Source organism: Erithacus rubecula, assembly GCF_903797595.1.
Source record: "Erithacus rubecula genome assembly, contig: scaffold_526_arrow_ctg1, whole genome shotgun sequence".
Classification (NCBI taxonomy): Eukaryota; Metazoa; Chordata; class Aves; order Passeriformes; family Muscicapidae; genus Erithacus; species Erithacus rubecula.
Window position 1 is genome coordinate 1 of NW_027635812.1, and position 20,106 is coordinate 20,106.

At 61.4% G+C, this 20,106-nt stretch overlaps 1 protein-coding gene across 1 annotated transcript; it reads left to right on the top strand.

Moving 5' to 3' along the window:
* Window positions 1-4,178: 4,178 nt before the first annotated feature.
* Window positions 4,179-17,178, top strand: LOC306816336 (solute carrier family 22 member 6-B-like). The gene is made up of 20 exons (XM_079332790.1): window positions 4,179-4,430; window positions 4,646-4,749; window positions 4,875-5,029; window positions 5,481-5,649; window positions 5,721-5,844; window positions 5,925-6,040; window positions 6,682-6,896; window positions 7,533-7,641; window positions 7,717-7,920; window positions 8,628-8,682; window positions 9,681-10,142; window positions 10,788-10,888; window positions 11,237-11,391; window positions 11,937-12,105; window positions 13,288-13,411; window positions 13,725-13,840; window positions 15,665-15,879; window positions 16,075-16,183; window positions 16,267-16,470; window positions 16,917-17,178. Exons 2-20 carry the CDS (start codon window positions 4,682-4,684, stop codon window positions 16,996-16,998), a joined length of 2,952 nt encoding a protein of 983 aa, XP_079188916.1. The 5' UTR covers window positions 4,179-4,430; window positions 4,646-4,681; the 3' UTR covers window positions 16,999-17,178.
* Window positions 17,179-20,106: the final 2,928 nt, after the last annotated feature.

Genomic DNA, 20,106 nt, shown 5'->3' on the forward strand with positions numbered 1-20,106 from the left:
GGTGAGTTACAGGCACCTGTGGGGGGTTATGGGGTGTATAGGGGATTTATTGGGGTCTGCGGCACCGGTGGGAGGTTGGGGGGTCTGGGGGGGATTTAGGGACCTGCAGGGGCACCGGGGGTTTATAGGATCTATGGGGACCTGCTGGGGGGGGGTAGGACCCTAAAAGGGGGGAGGGGGCGGTTAATGAGCTCCTATAGGGGCCTGGGGGAGCTTTAGAGGGGTTTGCAGGGGCTCTTTGGGATTTATGGGGGTCGGGGGCATCTGTAGGGGCTCTATGGGGTCTATGGGGTCCATTGGGTTCTATGGGGTCTATAGGGGCTGTGTGGGGTCTGTAGGTGCTCTATGGGGTCTATAGGGGCTGTGTGGGGTCTGTAGGTGCTCTATGGGGTCTATAGGGGCTGTGTGGGGTCTGTAGGGGCTGTGTGGGGTCTGTAGGGGCTCTATGGGGTCTGTAGGGGCTGTGTGGGGTCTGTAGGGGCTCTATAGGGTCTGTAGGGGCTGTGTGGGGTCTGTAGGGGCTCTATAGGGTCTGTAGGGGCTCTGTGGGGTCTATAGATGCTCTATGGGGTCTGTAGGGGCTCTATGGGGTCTATAGGTGCTCTATGGGGTCTGTGGGGCTGTGTGGGGTCTATAGGGGCTCTATAGGGTCTGTAGGGGCTCTGTGGGGTCTGTAGGGGCTCTATGGGGTCTATAGGGGCTGTGTGGGGTCTGTGGGGCTGTGTGGGGTCTATAGGGGCTCTATAGGGTCTGTAGGGGCTCTGTGGGGTCTGTAGGGGCTCTATGGGGTCTATAGGTGCTCTGGGGTCTGTAGGGGCTGTGTGGGGTCTATAGGGGCTCTGTGGGGTCTGTAGGTGCTCTATGGGGTCTGTAGGGGCTGTGTGGGGTCTGTAGGGGCTGTGTGGGGTCTATAGGGGCTCTGTGGGGTCTGTAGGTGCTCTATGGGGTCTGTGGGGGCTGTGTGGGGTCTATAGGGGCTCTATGGGGTCTATAGGGGCTCTGTGGGGTCTGTAGGTGCTCTATGGGGTCTGTAGGGGCTGTGTGGGGTCTGTAGGGGCTGTGTGGGGTCTATAGGGGCTCTGTGGGGTCTGTAGGTGCTCTATGGGGTCTGTAGGGGCTGTGTGGGGTCTGTAGGGGCTGTGTGGGGTCTATAGGGGCTGTGTAGGGTCTGTGGGGTGCTCTATGGGGTCTATAGGGGCTCTATGGGGTCTGTGGGGCTGTGTGGGGTCTGTAGGTTCTCTATGGGGTCTGTGGGGTGTGTGGGGTCTGTAGGTTCTCTATGGGGTCTGTGGGGTGTGTGGGGTCTGTAGGTTCTCTATGGGGTCTGTGGGGTGTGTGGGGTCTATAGGTGCTCTATGGGGTCTGTAGGGGCTCTATGGGGTCTGTGGGGGCTCTATGGGGTCTGTGGGGGTTGTGTGGGTTCTGTAGGTGCTCTATGGGGTCTGTAGGGGCTGTGTGGGGTCTGTAGGGGCTCTATGGGGTCTGTGGGGTCTATGGGGTCTCTATGGGGTCTCTATGGGTCTCTATGGGGTCTATGGGGTCTCTATGGGGTCTCTATGGGGTCTATGGGGTCTCTATGGGGTCTATGGGTCTCTATGGGTCTCTATGGGGTCTATGGGGTCTCTATGGGGTCTGTGGGGTGTGTGGGGGGTCTATAGGGGCTCTATGGGGTCTATAGGGGCTGTGTAGGGTCTGTGGGGTCTGTGTGGCGTCTATAGGGTTTCTATGGGGTCTATATGGATTCTATGGGGTCTATAGGGTTTCTATGGGGTCTATAGGGTTTCTATGGGGTCTGTGGGGGCTGTGTGGGGTCTATAGGGGCTGTGTGGGGTCTGTAGGGGCTCTATGGGTTCTGTGGGGCTGTGTGGGGTCTATAGGGGCTCTATGGGGTCTATGGGGTCTCTATGGGGTCTCTATGGGTCTCTATGGGGTCTCTATGGGTCTCTATGGGGGGCTGTAGGAGCTCTGGGGGTCTCTAGGGTCTCTGTGGGGTTTATAGGGGTTTGTGTGGATCTATTTCGGAACTCCGGGGTTCTGTGGGGGCTTTGTTGGGATCTCTGGGGGCTCTTTGGGGTCCCCAAGTGTGGGTTGGGGCTCTGGGGCGCCGCTCCATAGGGGGTCCCCTCGAGCGGCGGGCGGGGGGACCCGGAGGCGGCCGGACCCCCCCGCGGCGCTGGAATTCGGCCCCTTCCCCCCCCCGTTAATCCCGGTGGCACCGAGAGCCGCGCTCGGGGCTCGTTGTGTAACGGGAGCGAGCGCGGGGACCGCGACTGGGACGGGACGGGGACAAGGTGGGACACGGGGGACACGGGGGGACACGGGGGGACACGGGGGGACAGGTGGGGGAACAGGTGGGGACATGGGGGGACAGGTGGGGACATGGGGGGACATGGGGGGACAGAGGGGACAGGTGGGACATGGGGGGACAGAGGGGGGACAGAGGGGACACGGGAGGACAGCGGGGACAGGTGGGATATGGGGACCGCGACAGGGACGGGACGGGGACACAGGTGGGACAGCGGGGACAGGGACAGGGACGGGACACAGGGGGGACAGAGGGGACAGGGACAGGAACGGGACACAGGGGGGACAGAGGGGACAGGTGGGACATGGGGACCGCGACAGGGACGGGACGGAGCCAGAACAGAGCGGGGAGACAGGTGGGACAGCAGGGACAGGGACAGGGACGGCGGGGGACAGAGAGGGGACAGTGGGGAGGGACAGTGGCACAGGGTGACAGGGACAATGAGGGGACACCTGGGACAGAGGGACAGGTGGGGTCTGGGGGAGCAGACGGGAGGAGGCGACAACAGCTGGGGACAGTGGGGGGACCTCGGGGTGGGGACAGAGAGGGGGGGACAGAAGGGGACAGCAGGGGGTGATGGGGTGGGGTGGGGACATTGTGGGGGACACAGGGACAGGTTGGGGCACCAGGGAGGGCTTGGGGACATTGTTGGGGAGTTGGGGACATTGTTTTTCTCAGGGAGGGGACATTGGACAGATTTGGAACATCATGGGGGGACACTGGGACAAACTGGAGAGAGAACGGTGGGGACATCGAGGAGGGGTTGGGGACATCAGGGAAGGGTTGGGGACATCGGGGAGGGGTTGGGGACATCAGGGAAGGGTTGGGGACATCGGGGAGGGGTTGGGGACATCGCAGAGGGGACCCTTCACCTTGGGGACACGGAGGCACAGCTGGCCGGATGTCCCCATCCCTGGGGACAGGGACACGCTGGGAGGGGATGGGGACATCAGGAGGGGTTGGGGACATGTGACGCAGGCGGTGACACGGTCCCCAGGGGTGCCCACGTCCCCTGGCCCGTGTCCCCTCCCTGTCTCCGGATCCCCATGTCCCCGTGTCCCCATGTCCCCATGTCCCCTGTCCCCCTGTCCCCATGTCCCCGTGTCCCCGTGTCCCCATATCCCCATGTCCCCTGTCCCCATGTCCCCATGTCCCATGTCCCTTGTCCCCATGTCCCCGTGTCCCCTGTCCCCATGTCCCCTCTCAGCTCTCCCAGTGGTGTCCAGGCCCTGTCCCTTGTCCCCATGGCCCTGGGGGTGGCTCTGTCCCCTGGGTGTCCCCCTGTCCCAGTGTCTCCATGTCCTGCTGTCCCCAACCCCCTGTGTCCTCTGCTGTCCCCATGGATGGTGGTGTCCCCCTGGGTGACATTATCCCCAAGGCCAGCAGTGTCCCTGTCACCAAAAGTGTCCCCGTGCCCGCATTGTCCCCAAGGCCAGCAGTGTCCCTGTCACCAGCAGTGTCCCCGTGCCCGCAGTGTCCCCAAGGCCAGCAGTGTCCCTGTCACCAGCAGTGTCCCCGTGCCCGCAGTGTCCCCGTGCCCGCGGTGTCCCCAAGGCCAGCAGTGTCCCGCGGTGTCCCCGCGGTGTCCCCGCGGTGTCCCCGTGTCCCCGCCATGCCGTTCGGCGCGGTGCTGGCGCAGGTCGGGGGGCTGGGCCGGTTCCAGGTGCTGCAGACGGCGCTGCTGGCGGTGCCCATCCTGCTCATGGCGAGCCACAACCTGCTGCAGAACTTCACCGCCGCCGTGCCCCCGCACCGCTGCCGCGTCCCCGCTGTCCCCAGCGCCACCCCCGCTGTCCCCAGCGCCACCTCCGCTGCCCCGAGAGGCTCCGGCGCCGTCCCGAGCTCTCCCGGTGCCGCCTCGGTGTCACCCGGTGCCACCCACGCCACGCTCGATGGCACCGCGGGGTCCCCTGATGCCACCTGGGGGTCCTCCAACGACACCCTGGGGCCCACGCTGGGGTGGCCCAATGTCACCCTGGGGTCCCCCGATGTCACCCTGGGCTCCTGCCGGCGCTACGTGGCATCGCCCCCCGCCAACGCCACCGACGGCCCCCGGGCCACCGAGCCCTGCCGGGACGGATGGGACTACGACCGCAGCGTCTACGTGTCCACCATCGTCACCGAGGTGGGGACGGGGACACCGCGACGGGAGCGCGGGGAGGGGACAACAACTGCGTGGGGACAGGGGGAGGGATGGAGGGGAGGGATTTGGGGTGAGGTGGGAGGGAGGGATGGACAGACGGACGGGTGGAGGGATGGATGGACAGACAGACGGATGGAGGGATGGATGGACACGAAGAAAGAGGGACAGACACTGACACTCGCCCCCTGTCCCCGCAGTGGGACCTGGTCTGTGGCTACCGGCAGCTGCGGCAGATGGCCCAGTCCATCTACATGGCCGGGGTGCTGGTGGGGGCGCTGGTCCTGGGGGGCCTCTCGGACAGGTAAAGGCAGCAGAGACCCCCCCCCTCCCGTGCCTCAGTTTCCCTGGGGGACTCTGGGCACCTCACCCTGCTGCCTCCCAGTGTCCCCCAGTGTCCCCCAGTGGCTCCCAGTGGCTCCGTTGCAGGTTTGGGCGCAAGGCCATGCTGATGTGGTCCTACCTGCAGCTGGGGGTGATGGGGACGTGCACGGCCTTCGCCCCCAACTACGCCTCCTACTGCGTGTTCCGCTTCGCCGGCGGGATGGCGCTGTCGGGCTTCGGCCTCAGCATCGCCTGCCTGGGTGAGGGGACAGGGACAGGGACAGCCCGGGGGCGGGGGGACATGGGGGGGACAGGGACAGCCCGGGGGCGGGGGCACACGGGAGGGACAGGGACAGCCCGGGGGCGGGGGGACACGGGAGGGACAATGCAATGGGCATAGGGGGGGGACATCCCGGTGTCCACGAGCAAGGACATCCCGGTGTCCAGGGCTGGGGACATCCCGGTGTCCAGGGCTGGGGGCATCCCGGTGTCCACGAGCAAGGACATCCCGGTGTCCAGGGCTGGGGACATCCCGGTGTCCAGGGTTGGGGACATCCCGGTGTCCGTGGAGGGCTCCCACGGCGTGGACACGTCTGACCGCGCTGGCGTGACCGCGCTGACCAAGAGGGTCCCAGCGCTGTGGGGACACCCTGAGTGAGCCGTGTCCCCATGTGTCCCCGTGTCCCCGTGTGTGTCCCCGTGTCCCCGCAGTGGTGGAGTGGATCCCCACCCCGTACCGCGCTGTCACCGTGGCCATCACCGGCTTCGCCTACACCCTGGGCCAGATCATCCTGGCCGGGGTCGCCTACGCCGTGCCCGACTGGCGCTGGCTGCAGCTCTCCGTGTCCCTGCCCTTCTTCGTCTTCCTCCTCTACTCCTGGTAGGGCCTGGGGCCCCTCGGGGCGGCGCTGGGGGCCGGGGGCGCGGCCGTGCCTCAGTTTCCCCGCGCAGGTGGCTGGCGGAGTCGGCGCGGTGGTTGGTGCTCTCGGGCCGGGCCGAGCGCGCCGTGCGGGTCCTGCAGCGCGTGGCCGCCCTCAACAGCCGCAGGGAGGAGGGCGACAAGATCACGGTCGAGGTCCGGTGGTCCCGTGCCGGGGGTGGGGAGGGGTGGGAGGGGGCGTTTCCAGCCCCTCCCCAACCTCTCCCGTTTCCCAGATGTTGAAATCCAACATGAAGGAGGAGCTGGCGGCTCTGAAATCCTCCTACACCGTCTCCGACCTGGTCCGGACCCCCGTGATCCGGCACATCTTCATCTGCCTGTCCATCGTCTGGTGGGGCTGGAGGGATGGACAGAGGGGGATGGACGGACAGATGGACAGGGATGGATGAAGAGGGATGGATGGACAGATGCACAGGGATGGGTGGGCAGGGATGGATGGACAGATGGACAGGGACGGATGGACAGGGATAGACAAAGGGATGGACAGACGGATGGATGGATGGATGAACAGATGGACAGGGATGGATGAACAGATGGACAGGGATGGATGGATGGATGGATGGATGGATGGATGGATGGATGGATGGACGGACAGACAGGGATGGATGGATGGATGGATGGATGGATGGATGGATGGATGGATGGATGGATGGATGGATGGATGGATAGGGATGGATGGACAGATGGACAGGGATGGATGAACAGATGGACAGGGATGGATGGATAGGGATGGATGGATAGATGGACAGGGATGGATGGACAGATGGCCAGATGGAAGGGTAGATGGACAGATGAACAGACACCTGGTCAGACTCACGGATGGATGAAGGGAAGGACGGACACCTGCACACCCAACAGTGACCCCGCCCCTCCTCCCAGCCCTCTCCTCCCCCACCTGCCACCCGCATCCTGTCCCCTCCTGTCCCTCAAGGATGTCACCTCACTGTCACCCCCTCTCCCTCCTCGCTCCAGGTTCTCCATCAGTTTCTCCTACTACGGCCTGGCCATGGACCTGCAGAACTTTGGCGTCAGCATTTACCTGATCCAGGTGATTTTTGGCGCCGTTGACTTCCCGGCCAAGGTGGTGGTGACCGTGTCCCTGAGCTACGTGGGCCGGAGGCTCTCGCTCATGGTGGCCTTGTTCTTGGCCGGGCTGGTCATCGTGGCCAACATCTTTGTGCCCACAGGTGGGTGTGGAGGGGAGGGGCTCTGGCCACCGCTGTCCCCAGCGTGTCACGGGTCCTCTCCGTGTCTCCATCCCTGGGTCCGACCATGGACACTCCCATCCCTCCATCCTCATCCTTCCCTCTCCTGTCCCCACCTTCCTGGAGTGTCCCTGCATGGTGGCCAAGCCCTGGTGTCCCCGTGTCCAGCTGTGCCCGTGTCCCCAGCGTCCCCAATGACCCCATGCCCATGTCCCCTGTGTCCCCAATGTACTCAGTGTCCCCAATGTCCTCAGTGTATCTGATGTCCTGAATGTCCTCAGTGTTCCCAATGTCCCCAGTGTCCCCATGTCCCTGTATCCCTGTGTGTCCCATGTCCTCAGTGTCCCCAATGTCCTCAGTGTATCCGATGTCCCCACTGTCCCCACTGTCCCCACTGTCCCCACTGTCCCCAGTGTCCCCATGTCCCAGTGTCCCCAATGTCCCCACTGTCCCCAGTGTCCCCATGTCCCAGTGTCCCCAGTGTCCCCACTGTCCCCGTGTCCCCACTGTCCCCAGTGTCCCCCCGTCCCCACTGTCCCCGTGTCCCCATGTCCCACTGTCCCCCCGTCCCCACTGTCCCCGTGTCCCCACTGTCCCCGTGTCCCCGTGTCCCCGCAGAGCTGCAGACGGTGCGCACGGCGCTGGCCGTCATTGGCAAGGGCTGCCTCTCCGCCTCCTTCAACTGCGTCTTCCTCTACACCACCGAGCTCTACCCCACCCCCATCAGGTACAGCCCCGTCCCCCCGTCCCCCCGTCCCCCTGTCCCCGTCCCTGTCCCCCCGTGACGCTCCCGGCGCCGCAGGCAGACGGGGCTGGGCTTCGGCAGCACCATGGCGCGCGTGGGCGGCATCGTGGCGCCGCTGGTGAAGATGATGGACGAGTATTACCCGTTCCTGCCGCCCGCCGTCTACGGCCTGGCGCCCGCGCTGGCCGCCGTGGCCGCCGCCTTCCTGCCCGAGACCCTCAACGCCCCCCTGCCCGACACCATCGAGGAGGTGGAGAACAGGTGGGTGGGCACCGACGGACGGACGGACGGATGGCGGTGGGTGGGGGACAGTGGGTGGGTGGGGGACCATGGGTGGGTGGGGGACCATGGGTGGATGATGGATGGACAGTGGACAATGGATGGTGAACAATGGATGGATGGTGGACAATGGATGGACAATGGATGGACAGTGGGTGGATGATGGACAACGGAAGGTGAACAATGGATGGACAATGGATGGGTGGTGGACAATGAATGGACAGTGAATGGATGGTGGACAATGGATAGGTCATGGACAATGGATGGACAATGGATGGACAGTGGATGGGTGATGGACAGTGAATGGATGGTGGACAATGGATGGGTCGTGGACAATGGATGGACAATGGATGGACAGTGGACAATGGATGGTGAACAATGGATGGAAGATGGACAGTGGATGGGTGCTGGACAATGGATGGACAATGGATGGACAGTGGGTGGGTGGTGGACAATGGGTTGAAGAGGAATAGTGGTGGACAATGGATGGATGGTGGACAATGCGTGGAAGATGAATAGTGATGGACAATGGAAGGTGAACAATGGATGGACAATGGATGGATGGTGGACAATGGATGGACAATGATGGACAGTGGATGGACAATGATGGACAGTGGATGGACAATGATGGACAGTGGATGGGTCACTCCCCCTGTGCCATGACCCTCCTCCTCCTCCTCCTCCTCCAGGCCCAAGCGGAAGCCAGCAGGTGACCCCAAGGAGAAGATCGCGCTCCAGCCCCAGGCTGGGCCCCCCCTGAAGGAGCCCTGAGGGACCCCAGGGGTCCCCACAGCTCCAGGGGGGATGGGGACACCTCGGTGGTGACCTCCCGTTGGGGGGGGACATCGGGGCAGGAATAAAACAGCTCTGCTGGGGACACGTCTCGGGGTCTCATCTGTGCCACGCCCGAGTCACCTCCCGTGGGACAATCCCCAGGAATTGTGTCCCTGAGGTCCCTCCCAATCAGGGGACAGCCCTGTGGTCATCTCCACAGGAGGAGGACACCCCATCAATGAGGTGGCACCCGAGACCCCAATTTCTCATGACACCCCACAAGCAGGACCATGCCCCGAGGTGGCACCAAGAGCACCACGTTGACCCCAAGCAACGACCCCAAACCAACCCTTGTCCTGCTGGAGGCATCCCCCAAACCCCACCAGGAGCTCCCCAATCCCACCCCCGCCCCCTCCCGTGCCCCTTCCCCGATTTCCGTCCCCCAAAGCCGCCCCGGCCCTTGCTCCCGATGCTGATGTGTCCCTTGGCCCCATCACCATCCCTGTGAAAAATTAACCCCTGGTGGGGAATGCGCTGACCCAGGCAGGGCCACCTCTGTCAGCACCTTTTGGTCGCCTTTTGACCACTGGAATCACTAAAATTTAACCCAAAGGTGCCACCTCAGGCCGGACATTGGCCCAGGCCAGGAGCCCTCCTCTCCCTGCCATGCCCAGCCTGATGCCCACCCAACCTCCAGGACAGCCCCTCTCCAAGACCTCAGTTTCCCCCTCAAAGAAACAATGCCATGAAATAATAACTAAGAGGAACCAGGCGCTCCTTGTCTTCCTGCCCCAGATCTCTCCAGTTTTGCCCCACTTTCGGAGACTTTTACCCTTAAAACACCAATTTTTTTTTTACCCCTGGACTCCTTCACGCTTCACTTTCGCCTTGTCCCGCTGGAAAAGCACCAAAAACCCCCCGGAGACATCAAACATTAACCCTGACGGCCCGTGGGTTGGGTTATATAGGAGCCCTCCCGGCGCCGCCGAGCCGGGGCAGTTTCGGGGCGGCAGTTTTGGGGCGGCGGTTTTGGGGCGACCCTGCATGGCCCCGGCGGCGGCGCCATGGCCTTCGCCAGCCTCCTGGAGCACGTGGGCGGCATGGGGCGCTTCCAGGTGCTGTCGGTGCTGCTGCTGTCGCTGCCCGTGCTGATGATGGCGAGCCACAACCTCCTGCAGAACTTCACGGCCGCCACCGGCGAGCACCGGTGCCGGCTGCGCCCCGGCGCCAACGGCAGCGGGCTGGAGCCCGAGGCGCTGCTGCGGCTCTGGCTGCCCCGCGGCGAGCGCTGCCGGCGCTTCGTGGCCGCCCAGTGGTGGCAGCTGGAGGCCAACGGCTCGGCGCCCAACGGCTCGGCGCCCGCCACGGAGCCGTGCCGCGACGGATGGGTCTACGACCGCAGCGTCTTCGCCAGCACCATCGTCACCGAGGTGGGTTTGGGGGGGATTGGGGGGGTTTGGGCTCATCCTGTGGGTGGGGGACGGATGGAGGCACCAAGGGAGGGTCTGCTGCCAACGCAACGTTGGCTTTGCCCAACTGGAGCATCTTCACTCAACAGCAGGAGGGGAGGGGAGTTGGTGGTCATCAATGGGGGGGGGACAATGGGGTCACAGCAGGGTCACAAGGGGGTCACAAGGGAGGTCACAACAGGGTCACAAGGGGGTCACAACAGGGTCATAAGGGAGGTCACAACAGGGTCACAACAGGGTCACAAGGGAGGTCACAACAGGGTCACAACAGGGTCAAAACAGGGTCACAAGGGGGGTCACAACAGGGTCACAACAGGGTCACAAGGGAGGTCACAACAGGGTCACAAGGGGGGTCACAACAGGGTCACAAGGGGGTCACAAGGAGGGTCACAACGGGGTCACAAGGGGGTCACAACAGGGTCACAACGGGGTCACAAGGGGGTCACAGGAGCCGTGGATGGACCTTCCAGCCATGAGAAGGGTGACCAAACCTTCAGTGCCACCTTTCCATCGCCCACTCACTGACCTCACCGGCCACCGCGGGGGGTTTTGGGGTGGGGAGGGGACCCCGAGCTCAGTCCCACGGCGTGTCCTGTCCCTGGGCAGTGGGACCTGGTGTGCAGCTCCCGGGGGCTGAAGCAGCTGGCGCAGTCGCTCTACATGGCCGGAGTCCTGGCGGGCGGAGTCTTCGGTGGGCTCTCGGACAGGTGAGGGGGGTCCTGCAGGCTGGGGGGGCACTGGGGGGGTCTCTCACTCTCTCTGTCTCCTCTTCACTCCCTCTTCATCCTATTTCTCCTCCTCTTTTCTTTACCCTTTTTCCTCCTTATCCCTGTTTCCTCTGCACCCCCCTTCCTCTTCCTCACCTTCCCCACCTTCCTCATTCCTCTTCCCTCTCCTCACCCCTTTTTCCTCCTCCTCACCCCCTCATCCTCCTCCTGCCCCTTTCTTCATCCTTTTGTCTCCTCCTCCTCTTCCTTTTCTCCTCCCCTCCTCCTCCTCCTCCACCCCCATTTCTTCCTCCTCACCCCCCACTCCTCCTCCTCCTCCCCGCCCAGGTTCGGCCGCCGCTCGGTGCTCACCTGGTGCTACCTGCAGATGGCCGCCATGGGCACCTGCTCGTCCTTCGCCCCCACCTTCACCGTGTACTGCCTGTTCCGCTTCCTGACGGGCATGGCCTTCTCGGGCATCGTCCTCAACAGCGTCTCCCTCTGTACGTGAGCGCGGGGCTGGGACCCGCCCTGGCCACCCACCTGGGGGGGGTCTGTGCCCCCCCAAGGGTCCATGTCACACCAAAACCTGCCATGGCCACCCGCCTGGGGGGGGTCTGTGCCCCACCAAGGGTCCATGTACCCCCAAAACCTGCCCTGGCCACCCACCTGGGGGGGGGTCTGTGCCCCCCCAAGGGTCCATGTCACCCCAGAACCTGCCCAGGGCTCCATCCTGGTGGGCTCCGTGTGCCCCCTGAACCTGTGGGGACCTTTCTGGTGGTCTCCATGTCTCCTGACACCTGTGGGTCCATTTCCCCCCAGAACCTGCCCATGTTCCCCTGGGGATACCTGTGGTCCCCATCCCACTGCTGTCCCCATCCCGGGGCTCCCGGTGCTGTCCCCATCCCGGGGCTCCCGGTGCTGTCCCCATCCCGGGGCTCCCGGTGCTGTCCCCATCCCGGGGGTCCCGGCGCTGTCCCCAGCCCGGGGGTCCCGGCGCTGTCCCCATCCCGGGGGTCTCTCCGGTGCCACGTGCCGTGTCCCGCAGCGCTGGAGTGGATGCCCACGCACATGCGGGCTCTGGTGGGCACCTTCATGGGCTACTGCTACACGGCCGGGCAGTTCCTGCTGGCCGGAGTCGCCTTCGCCGTGCCCGACTGGCGCCGCCTGCAGCTCGTGGTGTCCCTGCCCTTCTTCGGCTTCTTCCTCTACTCCTGGTGAGGAGGAGGAGGAGGAGGGAGGGAACGGTGGGGGGTGCGTGGACAGCTGGGAAAAAGGGAAGGTGGGAGCAGAGCTGGGTGAAGAGAATGTCCCGGAATGGCTGAGTGGACAGTGACATGTCCAGGAGCAGCTGGGTGGACAGAGGGGACACAGAGGGATGATGGTGGTGATGATGGTGATGATGATGGCAATGGCGATGATGATGATGATGATGATGATGGTGATAATGGTGGTGATGGTGATGATGATGATGGTGATGATGACAATGATGATGATGATGATGGTGATGATGGTGATGATGGTGATGATGGTGATGATGGTGATGATGATGGCAATGGCAATGATGATGGCGATGATGATGATGGTGATGATGGTGGTGATGGTGATGATGATGATGGTGATGATGGCAATGGCGAGGATGATGATGACAATGGCGGTGATGATGATGATGATAATGATGGCGGTGGTGACAATGATGATGATGATGATGATGATGGCAATGATGACAATGATGATGATGATGGCGGTGATGATGATGATGGCAATGATGACAATGATGATGATGATGGTGATGATGATGATGGCAATGATGACAATAATGATGATGATGATGATGATGGTGATGACAATGATGATGATGATGATGATGATGGCGATGATGACAATGACAATGATGACGATGATGATGGCAATGATGACAAGGATGATGATGATGGCGATGCTGGTGATGGCGATGATGATGATGATGGCAATGATGATGATGATGGTGATAACAATGATGATGATGATGATGATGATGATGGCGGTGATGATGATGATGATGATGATGACAATGATGATGATGATGGCGGTGGTGATGATGATGATGGTGATGATGGTGATAACAATGATGATGATGATGATGGCGGTGATGATGATGATGATGATGATGATGATGGTGATAACAATGATGATGATGATGATGGCGGTGATGATGATGATGGTGATAACAATGATGATGATGATGATGATGGTGGTGATGATGATGATGATGATGGCGGTGATGATGATGATGATGATGATGATGGCGGTGATGATGATGATGATGATGATGGCGGTGGTGACGGTGGCCGGAGGGCGGGGGGCGGTGCCAGGGCGCAGGTGTGGCAGTGTCAGCGCTGCCCCGCCCATCCCCGCAGGTGGCTGACAGAGTCGGCGCGGTGGCTCGTCATGGTGGGAAGGTCCCACCAGGCCCTGCGGGAGCTCCAGAAGGTGGCCAGGATCAACGGCAAGAAGGAGGAAGGGGACAAGCTCGACATAGAAGTAAAAGGCTCAGGCCGGGTCCCCCAGGGTGTCCCTGGGGTGTTTTATGGGGGTCCCTTAAACATCCACCCCATGGTCAGCTGTCCATCCATGGTCACTGGGATCCATCATCCCTAACGCATCCTGTCCATCATCTTCATCACCTCAGGGACGTCCATCATCTCCATCATCTCCATCTCCTCCATCCCTGCCTGCCCCATCCAACCCTTCCACCCATCCGTGACCCCCCTTCCCGTCTTCCACCCACCCTGCCCAGCCACAGGAGGGTCCCCACTGCCCCACGCTCACCCCAGAGCCCCCCCTGTCCCTCCAGACCCTGAGGTCCCACATGGAGAAGGAGATGACGTCGTCGAGGACTCGCCACACCGTGGTTGACCTGGTCCGGACGCCGGTTTTGCGCCGCATCTCCTTCTGCCTCTGCTTCGTGTGGTAGGGCCGGGGCAGCAGGACACAGGGGGACTGTCCATCCCTGTCCATGCCTGTCCATCCCCTGTCCATCCCTGTCCATCCCCTGTCCATCCCCTGTCCATCCCCTGTCCATCCCTGTCCATCCCCTGTCCATCCCTGTCCATCCCCTGTCCATCTCTGTCCATGCCCTGTCCATCCCTGTCCATCCCTGTCCATCCCCTGTCCGCCCCTCTATCCATTCCTGTCCATCCCCTGTCCATCCCTGTCCATCCCCTGTCCATCCCCTGTCCATCCCTGTCCATCCCTGTCCATCCCTGTCCATCCCCTGTCCATCCCTGTCCATCCCCTGTCCATCCCCCTGTCCATCCCTGTCCATCCCCTGTCCATCCCTGTCCATCCCCTGTCCATCCCCTGTCCATCCTTGTCCATCCCTGTCCATCCCCTGTCCGTCCCTCTATCCATCCCCTGTCCATCCCCCTGTCCATCCCTATCCATCCCCTGTCCATGCCTGTCCATCCCCTGTCCGTCCCTCTATCCATTCCTGTCCATCCCTGTCCATCCCCTGTCCATCCTTGTCCATCCCTGTCCATCCCCTGTCCATCCCCTGTCCATCCTTGTCCATCCCTGTCCATCCCCTGTCCATCCCTGTCCATCCCCTGTCCATCCCCTGTCCATCCCCTGTCCATCCCCTGCCCATGCCTGTCCATCCCTGTCCATCCCCTGTCCATGCCTGTCCATCCCCTGTCCGTCCCTCTATCCATCCCCTGTCCATCCCCTGTCCATGCCTGTCCATCCCCTGTCCATCCCTGTCCATCCCCTGTCCATGCCTGTCCATCCCCTGTCCGTCCCTCTATCCATCCCCTGTCCATCCCCTGTCCATGCCTGTCCATCCCCTGTCCATCCCCTGTCCATCCCTGTCCGTCCCCCTGTCTATCCCCTGTCCATCCCCTGTCCATCCCCCTGCCCATCCCCTGTCCATCCCTGTCCATCCCCCTGTCCATCCCCCTGTCCATCCCCTGTCCATCCCCTGCCCATCCCCTGTCCATCCCCTGTCCATCCCCTGTCCATCCCCCTGTCCATCCTCCTGTCCATCCCCTGTCCATCCCCTGCCCATCCCCTGTCCATCCCTGTCCATCCCCCTGTCCATCCTCCTGTCCATCCCCTGTCTATGCCTGTCCATCCCTGTCCGTCCCCTGTCCATGCCTGTCCATCCCCTGTCCATCCCCTGTCCATCCCCCTGTCCATCCCCTGTCCATCCCCTGTCCATCCCCCTGTCCATCCCTGTCCATCCCCTGTCCATCCCTGTCCATCCCTGTCCATCCCCTGTCCATCCCTGTCCATCCCTGTCCATCCCCTGTCCATCCCCTGTCCATGCCTGTCCATCCCCTGTCCATCCCCTGTCCATCCCTGTCCATCCCCTGTCCATCCCCTGTCCATCCCCTGTCCATCCCCTGTCCATGCCTGTCCATCCCCTGTCCATCCCCTGTCCATCCCCTGTCCATCCCCTGTCCATCCCCTGTCCATCCCTGTCCATCCCCTGTCCATCCCCCTGTCCATCCCCTGTCCATCTCCATCCATCCCCCTGTCCATCCCCTGTCCATCCCCTGTCCATCCCCTGTCCATCCCCTGTCCATCCCCTGTCAATCCCCGTGTCCATCCCCCTGTCCATCTCCATCCATCCCCCTGTCCATCCCCTGTCCATCCCCCTGTCCATCCCTGTCCATCCCTGTCCATCCCTGTCCATCCCCCTGTCCATCCCGTCCATCCCCCTGTCCATCCCCCTGTCCATCCCCCCCACACCCCCACAGGTGACATTTTCACCTCCTGTCCCTCCTCGTGGCCCAGGTTCTCCACCAGCTTTGCCTACTACGGTCTGGCCATGGACCTGCAGAACTTTGAGTTCAACATCTACATCATCCAGCTGATCTTCGGCGCCGTGGACATCCCGGCCAAGCTGGTGTCGGTGCTCACCATCACCTACGTGGGGCGCCGCTTCACCCAGGCCTTGGCCCTCGTCCTGGCCGGCCTGGCCATCCTGGCCAACACCTTGGTGCCACGAGGTGAGGCCGAGGGGGTGCCGGGGTGTCCCCTCATCTCCAACCCCCTGGGATGAGCCCAACCCGTTGGTGGGACCCTCAGGTTGGGTCATTTTGAGCTTTTTATGGGGGATTTGCCTCAAATCCTGGTGTTTGGGCTCCTCTGTTGTTGAGTGGCCCGAGTGGGGACACTGAGGTGACTCCCAGGTGTCCCCACAGACCTTCGGACACTCCGGACAGCCCTGGCCGTTTTTGGCAAAGGTTGTTTGGCCGCGTCCTTCAACTGCGTCTTCCTCTACACGGGCGAGCTCTACCCCACCGTGATCCGGTAAGGACGGGCGTGGCCGGGGCGTGGTCGGGGCGGTGCCCCAGGTGCCTCAGGTGCCCTCAGGAGCTCTGGGCGTCCCACAGGCAGACGGGCATGGGCTTGGCCAACACCATGTCGCGGCTGGGCAGCATCATGGCGCCCCTGGTGAAGATGGCGGGCGAGCTCTTCCCGGCGCTGCCCTTTGTCATCTACGGCACCGCGCCCGTGGTGTCGGGGCTGGTGGCCGCGTTCCTGCCCGAGACACGCGGCATGGCGCTGCCAGAAACCGTGGAGGAGGTGGAGGGAAGGTGGGGCTGCAGAGGATGAGGGGAGGGGAGGGGTGGAGGATGAGGAGGGGTTGATGGGTGGATGATGGATGGATGGTTGGATGATGAATGGATGGATGGATGATGGACAGACAGATAGATAAATGGATGGATGGATGGATAGATGGATGGACAGACAGACAGATTGATGGATGGATGATGAATGGATGGATGGATGATGGATGGACAGATAGAAAAATGGATGGATGGATGATGGACAGACAGATAGATGGATGGATGGATGGATAGATGGATGGATGGATGGATGGATGGATGGATAGATGGATGGATGGATGGATGATGGACAGACAGATAGATGGATGGTTGGATGATGGATGGACAGACAGATGGACAGATGGACAGATGGACCAGCACCATGAACCCCTCCCAGACCCCCCCTCATCCCGCCCTCCATCTCTCCCCACCAGGAAACGATCCCAGAAGGACCAAGCCCATCTCCAGGTCCCGCTCCAGCCCCCCCAGCCCAGCAACTCCACAGCGCCCCATTAGTGCCCCCCACCCAGGGCACCCCCAAAACCCTCAGCCCTCGATGCCCCCGCTGGATGAATGAGCAGGATTCGGGGGGCAGAGAGGGCTCAAGCCCCCCCAAAGATCAAAGGGACAGCAGTGACATGAGGGGACCCGGCTGTCCCTCCCTGCAGAGAGGGAGGGGCGCCGGGGCCCCCCAAAATCGCCACATTGAGGTCGGTTCGGCCGTGCTGGAATAAAAAAAACAATAAAAGCAAAACCCGTGTGAACCGCGGCCGGTGGGGGTGGGGGTGGGGGTTGTTTTCCCACGGCCGCGGGGGGTCCCGCGCAGCCGGGCCCGTCCCGCCCCGAAGGAAAACACGGGAACCAGCGGGACACCGCGGCCTCGGCACCGCGGGACCCCCGCCCCTCCCCTCCGAGCTGCCGGGATGGAAAATGCCAGGAGAGAGTGCGGGAGGGATCCGGGACACCGAGGATTGGGGATCCCGAGGATTGGGGACCCTGAGGATCCGGGATTCTGAGGATTGTGGATCCCAAGGATTGGGGATCCCGAAGATTGGGGATCCCGAGGATTGGGGACCCCGAGGATCCGGGATTCTGAGGATTGGGGATCCCGAGGATTTGGGATCCTGAGGATTGTGGATCCCGAGGATTTGGGATTCTGAGGATTGGGGATCCCGAGGATTGGGGATTCTGACCGTTTGGGATTCTGACCATTTGGGATTCTGAGGATCCCCATGTCCGGGTGCCCAGGGTGCCAAGGACCCACACCCCCTGATCCTGGACCCCCCAAAGACCCAGGATCCCGAGGATTCAGGTGTGTGGATCCCCGGGATCCCAGGGACTCAAGATCCCAACCCCAGGGTGCCCAGACATCCCAGAGCTCGGGGATCTGGGGGGCTCTGGGATCCCAAAGACCCCGGGACCCCAAGCACCGAGGACTGCGGACCCCGAATCCCCGATCCCCCAGGATCCCGACATGCCGACAGTTCCAGAATCCCGGAATTCCCACGTTCCCGCGGATCCACGTGCCCATCCCGCGCCATTCCCGCCTGTCCCCTGACCCCAGACCGGGTGACACCCCCGCCCCCATCCCGCCCACGCTCCGCTGCCCCCGCCGCCCTCCGGCCCGGGGTCCAAGGGGCTCCCGGGGTCCAAGGGGCTCCCGGGGCCGCGGTTCAGAGCCCCCGGCGCTTCCCCCCATCAATGATCCACCCTGGAGGGCCAGCACCGGGGGGGGCCGGGGGTCCGCAGCTGCCCGGGGGTGAGGATGAGGATGGATTGACGGACTCGCCGGGGCTGTCCTGGCGGGGTCGGCACCGGCGCTTCCGCCCCGGGAGCGTCTCCACCGACCCATGGCCGGGTCCGGAGTCAAACGTTAACCGGGCCCGGGGCGGCCTTAAATAGGAGCGGGGCAGGAGGGGGCAGGGCAGGGCCATGGCGGGGTGAGAACGGCCGGCCCAGGGCTCGGCAGCGGCATCGGGAGCTGAGACAGGAACCAGGAGCCGCGGACAGGTGAGTCCCGCAGGTGAGTGATCAGCAGAGAGCCCGGCGAGGTCAGGAGAGAGAGCAGAGCTCAACAGATCAATCAATCGATGGAAAGAAGGGCTGATCGATAGCGAGATTAGAGGTCAGGGGGTTGATCAATAGGGAGATGAAAATAAAGAAATCAACCAACAGAGGAGTTAAAGGTCAATAAATCAATCAAGAGAGCAATTAAAGATCAATCAATCAATCAGATCAGAATACAGGCCAAGAGACAGATAAATAGGGAGGTTAAGATTGATACATTGATCAATAGATTATAGATCAATAATGGATCATTGGAATGATCGATGGTGATCATTATTCTGATTGGTCAATCATGGTTCAGTGGATTCATCATTACAAAAATAGAGACCAATTAGACGATCAATTAGTAGACTGGAGATCAATTTATTGGTACTAGATATTCACAGACTAACTGATGGATCAATAGAGATCCCTCTAGATCAATAAACTGATTGATCAAACCATCAGTAGATTAATAGATCCATCAATAGGTCAATAGATCAATAATGGAAATATGGATCAATAAATTAATGCATAAAGAGATCGTGGACTAATTGTGATCAACCCATTATGGATAAGGGGAGTCTAGTGATCAATAATTAATCAATAGAGAAATAACTCGCTGGATGATTGGCAGGGATCAATAGATGGATCAATAGGCTGATGATCAGCAGATAATCGATTTTTGATAGGCTAAGGATCGATAAATGGGCAGAGACAGCAGAGAAATAAATCCATTGATCCATGAATTGATTGATTGGGGGGGTGAAGGAGGGGCGGGGGGGGCGGGGCTGGGGGAGGGACAGAGGGACGGACAGAGGGACAGAGGGACGGACGGACAGTCCGAGAGTCCGAGCGGAGTCCAGCAGCAGCCGAGGGAGGAGGAGGAGGAGGAGGAAGAGCAGAGCAGGTGGGGATCGATTGATTGGAAGGAGGAGAGAGATTGATTGATTGATTGTTCGATCAAAAGATTAATGGGGGGAGAGCTGAGAGCAAGAAATAATCAGTGATTAATGGATTGATTGATTAGTTGATTAGTAGAGTGAGAGTGACAGGGTGATAGGTGGATTGATGAATAGATAATAGATCAATGTATCGATAGATCAGAGAGTGATTGATAGACTGATCAATAGATCAATAGAGATCTATAGATTGATAGACTGGTGAGCAGCTTGATTGATCAGACTGAGATAAATCCATTGATCAAGGGGTGGATCAGCTGATCCATCGGATGGACCAATACACTGATTGATTGATTGATTGATTGATTGATTGATTGATTGACTGATTGAGCAATCGATAGCTGATCAATAGAGGGTCCTGGGTGCCGTTAGCTGGGCCTGTGGCCGAGCTGGTGACCACCCCCACTGTGTGTCCTTCCTCCATGGCCGGGTCCATCCTCATCCTCCTCCCTCTGCCCCTTGCTCTTCCCTCCACTGACCACCCAGACCCTCCCTGACCTCCTGACCCATCCTTTGTCCATCCTCTGTCCATCCTCTGTCCATCCTCTGTCCATCCCTGTCTCTGGCCATCACTGACCCCCCTTTGGCCATTCCTTGACCACCCCTCTCTTCCTAT